This window comes from Xenopus tropicalis, chromosome 7, assembly GCF_000004195.4.
Source record: "Xenopus tropicalis strain Nigerian chromosome 7, UCB_Xtro_10.0, whole genome shotgun sequence".
NCBI lineage: Eukaryota > Metazoa > Chordata > Amphibia > Anura > Pipidae > Xenopus > Xenopus tropicalis.
In genome coordinates, this window is record NC_030683.2 from 288,410 (window position 1) to 300,614 (window position 12,205).

General features: G+C 51.9%; 1 protein-coding gene across 2 annotated transcripts in view; it reads left to right on the plus strand.

The window, feature by feature from the left end:
* Positions 1–387: 387 nt before the first annotated feature.
* Positions 388–12,205, plus strand: part of LOC100488704 (ephrin type-B receptor 5-like) — a 47,692-nt gene continuing 35,874 nt past the window's right edge. For both annotated transcript variants that reach the window (XM_031906332.1, XM_031906333.1), the window contains exons 1-3: positions 388–601; positions 7,766–7,830; positions 8,858–9,566. In XM_031906332.1, coding sequence (XP_031762192.1) covers positions 541–601; positions 7,766–7,830; positions 8,858–9,566 — 835 coding nt within the window. In that variant the 5' untranslated portion in view covers positions 388–540. The remainder of the gene's footprint in view (positions 602–7,765; positions 7,831–8,857; positions 9,567–12,205) is intronic.

A 12,205-nucleotide genomic window follows, 5' to 3' on the forward strand; every position in this document is an offset into this window, starting at 1 on the left:
GGGTTCAAGGCTGGGGGAGGGCAGTTCTTGGGGGCAATCGGGGCTGCTGGGGGTGCCAGGCTGGGGGAGGGCAGTTCTTGGGGGCAATCGGGGGCTGCTGTGGGTTCAAGGCTGGGGGAGGGCAGTTCTTGGGGGCAATCGGGGGCTGCTGGGGGGTGCCAGGCTGGGGGAGGGCAGTTCTTGGGGGCAATCGGGGGCTGCTGGGGGTGCCAGGCTGGGGGAGGGGGGGCCCATTGTATGCTCTGGTCACGCAGGCAGAAGGGATGCTAATGCCCGGGGGGGGCTGGAAGGAGAAGCCGAGATACAGAGACGGGGGGGGGGGATTAGTGGGACATCTGGGAGGGGAGGCAGCGAGTGCAGGAATCTCAGTCTCACTAAAGCCGGGGAACCAGCTGCAGCTCTGACATTGTGCCAGGGAGCGGGCACCCTATGGGGGGCATGGGGCATCATCTCAGGCCATAAGGGGCCAAACATTGTGCCAACTATGGGCATCTCCTAGGGAGCAGGAATGAGCCCAGAGACTGGCAAAGTCATGCCACAATGCTGGTGAAGGCGGCGCTGTGCTTCTACATATTGGTGCCCCTTGTGTGCCCACTGCAGGGTAAGTGTCTTCTTTATACCCCTGGGATATCCGCATTCTGTGGGCCCATTGGGATGTGCCAGCCAGTGTTTGTCGGTGTGTGCCAGGCATTAACCAGCGGTACCACCTGGCCAGTTCTAGTTAGTGTCTGTAGTCAGGCCACCCAGTGGCTGTATATGCAACTCAGTGCCAGTCAGTGCCAGTCAGTATGTGCAACCCAATGCCAGTCAGGCCACCCAGTGCCAGTCAGTATGTGTAACTCAATGCCAGTCAGTATGTGTAACTCAATGCCAGTTAGGCCACCCAGTTCCAGTCAGTATGTGTAACTCAATGCCATTTAGGCCACCCAGTGCCAGTCAGTATGTGTAACTCAGTGCCAGTCAGGCCACCCAGTGCCAGTCAGTATGTGTAACTCAGTGCCAGTCAGTATGTGTAACTCAGTGCCAGTCAGTATGTGTAACTCAGTGCCAGTCAGTATGTGTAACTCAGTGCCAGTCAGGCCACCCAGTGCCAGTCAGTATGTGTAACTCAGTGCCAGTCAGGCCACCCAGTGCCAGTCAGTATGTGTAACTCAGTGCCAGTCAGTATGTGTAACTCAATGCCAGTTAGGCCACCCAGTACCAGTCAGTATGTGTAACTCAGTGCCAGTCAGTATGTGTAACTCAATGCCAGTTAGGCCACCCAGTGCCAGTCAGTATGTGTAACTCAGTGCCAGTCAGTATGTGTAACTCAGTGCCAGTCAGTATGTGTAACTCAATGCCAGTCAGTATGTGTAACTCAGTGCCAGTCAGTATGTGTAACTCAGTGCCAGTCAGTATGTGTAACTCAATGCCAGTTAGGCCACCCAGTGCCAGTCAGTATGTGTAACTCAGTGCCAGTCAGTATGTGTAACTCAATGCCAGTTAGGCCACCCAGTGCCAGTCAGTATGTGTAACTCAGTGCCAGTCAGTATGTGTAACTCAATGCCAGTTAGGCCACCCAGTGCCAGTCAGTATGTGTAACTCAGTGCCAGTCAGTATGTGTAACTCAGTGCCAGTCAGGTCACCCAGTGCCAGTCAGTATGTGTAACTCAGTGCCAGTCAGTATGTGTAACTCAGTGCCAGTCAGTATGTGTAACTCAATGCCAGTCAGGCCACCCAGTACCAGTCAGTATGTGTAACTCAGTGCCAGTCAGTATGTGTAACTCAGTGCCAGTCAGTATGTGTAACTCAGTGCCAGTCAGGTCACCCAGTGCCAGTCAGGTCACCCAGTGCCAGTCAGTATGTGTAACTCAGTGCCAGTTAGGCCACCCAGTGCCAGTCAGTATGTGTAACTCAATGCCAGTTAGGCCACCCAGTGCCAGTCAGTATGTGTAACTCAGTGCCAGTTAGGCCACCCAGTGCCAGTCAGTATGTGTAACTCAGTGCCAGTTAGGCCACCCAGTGCCAGTCAGTATGTGTAACTCAATGCCAGTCAGGTCACCCAGTGCCAGTCAGTATGTGTAACTCAATGCCAGTTAGGCCACCCAGTGCCAGTCAGTATGTGTAACTCAGTGCCAGTCAGTATGTGTAACTCAGTGCCAGTCAGGTCACCCAGTGCCAGTCAGGTCACCCAGTGCCAGTCAGTATGTGTAACTCAGTGCCAGTCAGTATGTGTAACTCAGTGCCAGTCAGGTCACCCAGTGCCAGTCAGTATGTGTAACTCAATGCCAGTTAGGCCACCCAGTGCCAGTCAGTATGTGTAACTCAGTGCCAGTTAGGCCACCCAGTGCCAGTCAGTATGTGTAACTCAGTGCCAGTTAGGCCACCAGTGCCAGTCAGTATGTGTAACTCAATGCCAGTCAGGTCACCCAGTGCCAGTCAGTATGTGTAACTCAATGCCAGTTAGGCCACCCAGTGCCAGTCAGTATGTGTAACTCAGTGCCAGTCAGTATGTGTAACTCAGTGCCAGTCAGGTCACCCAGTGCCAGTCAGGTCACCCAGTGCCAGTCAGTATGTGTAACTCAGTGCCAGTCAGGTCACCCAGTGCCAGTCAGGTCACCCAGTGCCAGTCAGGCCACCCAGTGCCAGTCAGTATGTGCAACTCAGTGCCAGTCAGGTCACCCAGTGCCAGTCAGTATGTGCAACTCAGTGCCAGTCAGTGGGTGTCAGTATGTGCAACTCAATGCCAGTTAGGCCACCCAGTGCCAGTCAGTATGTGCAACTCAGTGCCAGTCAGTATGTGTAACTCAGTGCCAGTAAGGCCACCCAGTGCCAGTCAGTATGTGTAACTCAGTGCCAGTAAGTATGTGTAACTCAATGCCAGTCAGGTCACCCAATGCCAGTCAGGCCACCCAGTGCCAGTCAGGTCACCCAGTACCAGTCAGTATGTGTAACTCAGTGCCAGTCAGTATGTGTAACTCAGTGCCAGTAAGGCCACCCAGTGCCAGTCAGTATGTGTAACTCAGTGCCAGTCAGTATGTGTAACTCAATGCCAGTCAGGTCACCCAATGCCAGTCAGGCCACCCAGTGCCAGTCAGGTCACCCAGTACCAGTCAGTATGTGTAACTCAGTGCCAGGCAGGTCACCCAATGCCAGTCAGGCCACCCAGTGCCAGTCAGGTCACCAAATGCCAGTCATGTACAACTCAGTGCCAGTCAGTGTGTGCCAGTTTGAATGTCTGTCAATATCAGTGTGTGCCAGTCTTTATATGCGAGTCTGTGCCAGTTGGTCTAGGCCCAAGTAGGTACTTGTATATGTGAATCAGGATGTGCCATTTTGTGCCCTACAGTATCATGCCCAGCTGGCAGATTGTGCCAATGGGGTTTAGGATTTGGGAAAGTCTAATTCTAAAAGATACCATCTTATTTCATACCCAACGTAGGGCATCAGTAAGGGCACCATCATCACTACCTACAGAATTGTGAGCACAAATAGGCATCAGCAAACACTTTCCAAATACCCACACTGATACCCACATTTATGCCCACACTGATACCCACATTTATGCCCACACTGATACCCACATTTATGCCCACACTGATACCCACATTGATGCCCACACTGATACCTACACTGATACCCACACTGATACCCACATGGATGCCCACACTGATGCCCACACTGATACCAACACTGATACCCACACTGATACCCACACTGATACCTACACTGATACCCACACTGATACCCACACTGATACCCACACGGATGCCCACACTGATACCCACACGGATGCCCACACTGATGCCCACACTGATACCAACACTGATGCCCACACTGATACCCACACTGATACCCACACTGATGCCCACACTGATACCAACACTGATGCCCACATTGATACCAACACTGATGCCCACATTGATACCCACACTGATGCCCAGGCATTTTGTTCCCCATAACCCCTGTTGGTTCTTCTTCTCTCCTACCAACTCCCCCAGATCTGGGCTCTGTCCCCCATAACCTCCTGTTGGTTCTTCTTCTCTCCTACCAACTCCCCCAATCTGGGCTCTGTCCCTAACCTCCTGTTGGTTCTTCTTCTCTCCTACCAACTCCCCCAGATCTGGGCTCTGTCCCCCATAACCTCCTGTTGGTTCTTCTTCTCTCCTACCAACTCCCCCAGATCTGGGCTCTGTCCCCCATAACCTCCTGTTGGTTCTTCTTCTCTCCTACCAACTCCCCCAGATCTGGGCTCTGTCCCCCATAACCTCCTGTTGGTTCTTCTTCTCTCCTACCAACTCCCCCAGATCTGGGCTCTGTCCCCCATAACCTCCTGTTGGTTCTTCTTCTCTCCTACCAACTCCCCCAGATCTGGGCTCTGTCCCCCATAACCTCCTGTTGGTTCTTCTTCTCTCCTACCAACACCCCCAGATCTGGGCTCTGTCCCCCATAACCCCTGTTGGTTCTTCTTCTCTCCTACCAACTCCCCCAGATCTGGGCTCTGCCCCCATAACCCCTGTTGGTTCTTCTTCTCTCCTACCAACTCCCCCAGATCTGGGCTCTGCCCCCCATAACCCCTGTTGGTTCTTCTTCTCTCCTACCAACTCCCCCAGATCTGAGCTCTGTCCCTCATAACCCCTGTTGATTCTTCTCTCCTACCAACTCCCCCAGATCTGAGCTCCGTCCCTCATAACCCCTGTTGGTTCTTCTTCTCTCCTACCAACTCCCCCAGATCTGGGCTCTGTCCCCCATAACCTCCTGTTGGTTCTTCTTCTCTCCTACCCACTCCCCCAGATCTGAGCTCTGTCCCCCATAACCTCCTGTTGGTTCTTCTTCTCTCCTACCAACTCCCCCAGATCTGAGCTCTGTCCCCCATAACCCCTGTTGGTTCTTCTTCTCTCCTACCAACTCCCCCAGATCTGAGCTCTGTCCCCCATAACCCCCTATTGGTTCTTCTTCTCTCCTACCAACTCCCCCAGATCTGGGCTCTGTCCCCCATAACCTCCTGTTGGTTCTTCTTCTCTCCTACCAACTCCCCCAGATCTGGGCTCTGTCCCCCATAACCTCCTGTTGGTTCTTCTTCTCTCCTACCAACTCCCCCAGATCTGGGCTCTGTCCCCCATAACCTCCTGTTGGTTCTTCTTCTCTCCTACCAACTCCCCCAGATCTGGGCTCTGTCCCCCATAACCTCCTGTTGGTTCTTCTTCTCTCCTACCAACACCCCCAGATCTGGGCTCTGTCCCCCATAACCCCTGTTGGTTCTTCTTCTCTCCTACCAACTCCCCCAGATCTGGGCTCTGCCCCCCATAACCCCTGTTGGTTCTTCTTCTCTCCTACCAACTCCCCCAGATCTGAGCTCTGTCCCTCATAACCCCTGTTGATTCTTCTCTCCTACCAACTCCCCCAGATCTGAGCTCCGTCCCTCATAACCCCTGTTGGTTCTTCTTCTCTCCTACCAACTCCCCCAGATCTGGGCTCTGTCCCCCATAACCTCCTGTTGGTTCTTCTTCTCTCCTACCAACTCCCCCAGATCTGAGCTCTGTCCCCCATAACCTCCTGTTGGTTCTTCTTCTCTCCTACCAACTCCCCCAGATCTGGGCTCTGTCCCCCATAACCTCCTTGTTGGTTCTTCTTCTCTCCTACCAACTCCCCCAGATCTGGGCTCTGTCCCCCATAACCCCTGTTGGTTCTTCTTCTCTCCTACCTACTCCCCCAGATCTGAGCTCTGTCCCTCATAACCCCCTGTTGGTTCTTCTTCTCTCCTACCAACTCCCCCAGATCTGAGCTCTGTCCCCCATAACCTCCTGTTGGTTCTTTCTTCTCTCCTACCAACTCCCCCAGATCTGAGCTCTGTCCCCCATAACCTCCTGTTGGTTGCTCTTCTCTCCTACCAACTCCCCCAGATCTGAGCTCTGTCCCCCATAACCCCCTGTTGGTTGTTCTTCTCTCCTACCAACTCCCCCAGATCTGAGCTCTGTCCCCCATAACCTCCTGTTGGTTCTTCTTCTCTCCTACCAACTCCCCCAGATCTGAGCTCTGTCCCCCATAACCCCCTGTTGGTTGCTCTTCTCTCCTACCAACTCCCCCAGATCTGAGCTCTGTCCCCCATAACCTCCTGTTGGTTCTTCTTCTCTCCTACCAACTCCCCCAGATCTGAGCTCTGTCCCCCATAACCTCCTGTTGGTTCTTCTTATCTCCTACCCACTCCCCCAGATCTGAGCTCTGTCCCCCATAACCTCCTGTTGGTTCTTCTTCTCTCCTACCAACTCCCCCAGATCTGAGCTCTGTCCCCCATAACCTCCTGTTGGTTCTTCTTATCTCCTACCCACTCCCCCAGATCTGGGCTCTGTCCCCCATAACCTCCTGTTGGTTCTTCTTATCTCCTACCATCTCCCCCAGATCTGAGCTCTGTCCCCCATAACCTCCTGTTGGTTCTTCTTATCTCCTACCATCTCCCCCAGATCTGCTCTTTCTCTCACCCATCTACTCCCCCAGATCTCAGCCCCTCGCCCCATAACTCCCTGTTTGCTCTTTCTCTCACCCATCTCGTCCCTCAGATTTGGGCGCTCTCCCACGTAACCCCAGTTTTACTTTTTCCCATACTGTGACTCCTGTTTGTTCTTCTTTCCCATACTGGGACTCCTAACCCTGGAACCCCAGTTTGTGCCCCAGCAGATGGCAGATACAGGTGCCAGACGGGGGCCACACAGCAGGCGATTGGGCAGTGCCGGTCTCCGGTCTCAGCTGATGAATTTTCGCACTGACCTACTTTTCCTTCTGCCAACACCAAATCCCCGATTCCAGGAGGAAGAGGAGGAAGAGTCCATATTACTGGGGGGGCAGAGGAATAATGGGCACAGAGAATATTAGATTGGGGGCAGTTGGCTTTAGAGGTAGAGGCAAATCAAGGGGAAGTAATTGAGGGACACTTTGGGCTGGGATTTTATTTGACCTCTTGGTGTTAGGGCAGGGGACTGTGGCGCCCCCCTCGGGACAAACACAGTGAGAAAGAAATAATGTGACTGACTTGTGAGGGTCTCGTGCCACCCTGGGGCCCAGTTGGGGGGGAATAGGGGTGTGAGGAGCCGGGGGGGTAAAGGCAACACAAGCAGAACCAACGTGACTGTTTCACAGTCTGTGACTTAACCAATAGTGACGGGGTAAGAAGCCCAGAGACCAACCGCATGTGGCGCCCCTGACACTTCCGCGCATCTCACCCCTCTGCCCCCATTCATTCAACATTTCCCACATTCCCACCCACACCGATTGTCAGCTCCGCTCTCCATTCATTCCTCTGCTCTTAAAGGGACAGTGACCTTCCAAGGTTATTCAGCACTCGGATATACTGAGAGCTCCTCAATGGGAACCCCCCCCAAATACATTTCTAGGAATATCTATATATCTATGGAATACTTGTATCTTGGCCTGGGACACAAGGTTTCCGGAGGGAGGAACATACATTGAGTTGTGTGAATGGGTTTATGGGTAACAGATCCTGCCAGACTCATTTACTTGCCCTTTATGAGGAGGTGAGCAGAAACCTTGGCTCTGGGATGGCAGTGGATGGGATCTACTTGGAACTCACAGAGGGTTAATGATCACAGACAGGAATATTATGTGGCCCTTCAAGCATTAACTCTTTACTATATCACAGCCTGACTCCTCCCCTTTCCCCTTTAGGCATGAAATGTTATTAACTACTTGTTTGCAGAAATATTCTGTCTGTAAATATGTATTTGCCTTTATTGTGAATAATCCCCTCCTCCCTCCCTTCCTTCTGCCGCAGAGGATCTGCTTGATACCACTCAGGAGACTTCAGAGATTGGCTGGACATCTTACCCACAGGGCGGGGTGAGTTATACCCTAATGGGTTAATGCAGGACCAAGAAGGCCACACCCACTACTGAGGTGTCTCAGTACCTAATGCAGCACTGACATACACTAAGGAGAAACATTAGCACAACAGTCTGTACTATATCTGTCCATCCAGAACCCCTTCAGTCTGGTCTCCCCCCCCCCCCCCCCAATGTGTCACTCATTCCCCCTCTCTGGGTAGGGAACCCCATAACCTGACTGCCCTTACAGTAAGGAGCCCCTTCCTATGCTGATGGTGAGATCCCCTTTCCTCCCCACCCCCAATGTATCACTCATTCCCCCTCTCTTGGTAGGGAACCCCATAACCTGACTGCCCTTACAGTAAGGAACCCCTTCCTATGCTGATGGTGAGATCCCCTTTCCTCCCCACCCCCAATGTATCACTCATTCCCCCTCTCTTGGTAGGGAACCCCATAACCTGACTGCCCTTACAGTAAGGAACCCCTTCCTATGCTGATGGTGAGATCTCCTTTCCTCCCCACCCCCAATGTATCACTCATGCCCCCTCTCTTGGTAGGGAACCCCATAACCTGACTGCCCTTACAGTAAGGAGACCCTGCCTATGCTGATGGTTAGATCCCCTTTCCTCCCCACCCCCAATGTATCACTCATTCCCCCTCTCTTGGTAGGGAACCCCATAACCTGACTGCCCTTACAGTAAGGAACCCCTTCCTATGCTGATGGTGAGATCCCCTTTCCTCCCCCCCCCAATGAATCACTCATTCCCCCTCTCTGGGTAGGGAATCCCATAACCTGACTGCCCTTACAGTAAGGAACCCCTTCCTATGCTGATGGTGAGATCCCCTTTCCCCCCCACCCCCAATGAATCACTCATTCCCCCTCTCTGGGTAGGGAATCCCATAACCTGACTGCCCTTACAGTAAGGAACCCCTTCCTATGCTGATGGTGAGATCTCCTTTCCTCCCCACCCCAATGGTTTCTGCATTATGATTCCTTGTTATTATGTTGGTTTAGTAAATCATTTCTTGTTCGGTTGCCGCAGTGGGATGAAGTGAGTGTTCTGGACGGGCAGCGCCGCCTCCTGCGCACCTATGAGGTCTGTAACCCCTACGCCCAGCAGCCCAATCAGAGCAACTGGCTGCGCACTGGGTACATAGAAAGCCGAGGTGCCCGGCGGGTATACGTCAAGCTGCGGTTCTCTGTGCGGGATTGCGCCACGTTAAAGCCTCCCCCAAAAAGAAACCACCTGGTTTGTCGGGAAACATTCACCTTTTACTACCGACAGGCCGGGGGCCCTACAGAAGCCGACAAGTGGGAATGGGCAGAAGAAAAGTGGGTGAAGGTGGACACCATAGGGCCAGGCAAGAGCTTCACAAGGGACCTGGGGAAGGGGGTGCAGGGACCCCACATGGATGAACGAATCCTAGACTTTGGGCCAATCAACAGGAAAGGGTTTTACTTGGCCTTTGTGGACTCTGGGGCCTGCCTTTCATTGGCTGGGGTGAAAGTCTATTTCTATAAGTGCCCTTTTACAGTCAAGGGGCTGGCATCTTTCCTCGAGACCCCCTCTAGTGGGGAAGGCGGAGCATCACTATCGGAAGCCATAGGGACCTGTGTGAGTGGGGCCCAACCAATTGGAACAGCTCGACTCAGTCTGCACTGTGGGGGGGAGGGAGAGTGGATGGTCTCCAGTGGGAGCTGCGTGTGTGACCCCGGGAGAGCCGAGAGCGAGGATGGCACCAAATGCCCAGGTAAGTGCCCAACATAATCCCTGACCAACAATAGGGAGTTATCAATGTATATTCCCTGGTTCCCTCTTTATTAGTAAATTAGTATCTGTGCAAATGCACACCCTTCCATTAACTGGGGGGTTAGTTACAAGGTTATGATCATAAATTCCCAAGCCGCACATAGTGATCCTAACTACTGGCCCATATTCTCCTTAACCCTAACCCTACACCCAACTAACCCTGCACCCAACTAACCCTGCACCCAACTAACCCTGCACCCAACTAACCCTGCACCCAACTAACCTTGCACCCAACTAACCCTACACCCAACTAACCTTGCACCCAACTAACCCTACACCCAACTAACCTTGCACCCAAATAACCCTACACCCAACTAACCCTGCACCCAACTAACCCTACACCCAACTAACCTTGCACCCAAATAACCCTACACCCAACTAACCCTACACCCAACTAACCCTGCACCCAACTAACCCTACACCCAACTAACCTTGCACCCAAATAACCCTCCACCCAACTAACCTTGCACCCAACTAACCCTACACCCAACTAACCCTGCACCCAACTAACCCTGCACCCAACTAACCTTGCACCCAAATAACCCTCCACCCAACTAACCTTGCACCCAACTAACCCTGCACCCAACTAACCCTGCACCCAACTAACCCTGCACCCAACTAACCCTGCACCCAACTAACCTTGCACCCAACTAACCCTACACCCAACTAACCTTGCACCCAACTAACCCTACACCCAACTAACCTTGCACCCAAATAACCCTACACCCAACTAACCCTGCACCCAACTAACCCTACACCCAACTAACCTTGCACCCAAATAACCCTACACCCAACTAACCCTACACCCAACTAACCCTGCACCCAACTAACCCTACACCCAACTAACCTTGCACCCAAATAACCCTCCACCCAACTAACCTTGCACCCAACTAACCCTACACCCAACTAACCCTACACCCAACTAACCCTACACCCAACTAACCCTACACCCAACTAACCTTGCACCCAAATAACCCTCCACCCAACTAACCTTGCACCCAACTAACCCTACACCCAACTAACCCTACACCCAACTAACCCTACACCCAACTAACCCTACACCCAACTAACCCTACACCCAACTAACCTTGCACCCAACTAACCCTACACCCAACTAACCCTACACCCAACTAACCCTACACCCAACTAACCTTGCACCCAACTAACCCTACACCCAACTAACCCTACACCCAACTAACCTTGCACCCAACTAACCCTACACCCAACTAAACCTTGCACCCAACTAACCCTACACCCAACTAACCTTGCACCCAACTAACCCTACACCCAACTAACCCTACACCCAACTAACCCTACACCCAACTAACCTTGCACCCAACTAACCTTGCACCCAACTAACCTTACACCCAACTAACCCTGCACCCAACTAATCCTGCACCCAACTAACCCTACACCCAACTAACCCTGCACCCAACTAACCTTGCACCCAACTAACCCTACACCCAACTAACCCTGCACCCAACTAACCCTACACCCAACTAACCTTGCACCCAACTAACCCTACACCCAACTAATCCTGCACCCAACTAACCTTGCACCCAACTAATCCTGCACCCAACTAACCCTGCACCCAACTAATCCTGCACCTAACTAACCGTACACCCAACTAACCCTACACCCAACAAACCTTGCACCCAACTAACCCTACACCCAACTAACCCTGCACCCAACTAACCTTGCACCCAACTAACTCTGCACCCAACTAATCCTGCACCCAAACAAAGCCAATAATATTATACCCATTCAACACTCACCACCACCAACATGTGTATCCAGTGATCCCCACAACAACCTTTGTAACCAAACCCCCAATACCCTATGTACCCATCCAGCACACCCGTTCCATCTGCACCCACTAACCCCCAATACCCTATGTACCCATCCAGCACACCCGTTCCATCTGCACCCACTAACCCCCAACAACAATTGTAACCCTAACAGCTATAAGTTGTGTTCCAAACTAAACCCACAGTAACCTCTGCAGTCAACCACAATAACTCCTGTATCTAACCAAACTACTGATATACCCATAATGTACCCATAATGCACCCATAATGCACCCATAATGTACCCATAATGCACCCATAATGTACCCATAATGCACCCATAATGTACCCATAACGTACCCATAATGTACCCATAATGCACCCATAACATACCCATAACGTACCCATAATGCACCCATAATGTACCCATAATTCACCCATAACATACCCATAACGTACCCATAATGCACCCATAATGCACCCATAATGTACCCATAATGTACCCATAATGTACCCATAATGCACCCATAACATACCCATAATGCACCCATAATGCACCCATAATGTACCCATAATGTACCCATAATGCACCCATAACATACCCATAATGTACCCATAATGCACCCATAATGTACCCATAATGTACCCATAATGTACCCATAATGCACCCATAACATACCCATAATGTACCCATAATGCACCCATAATGTACCCATAATGCACCCATAATGTACCCATAATGTACCCATAATGTACCCATAATGCAATACCCAGTTAAGCAGATGGGAATGAA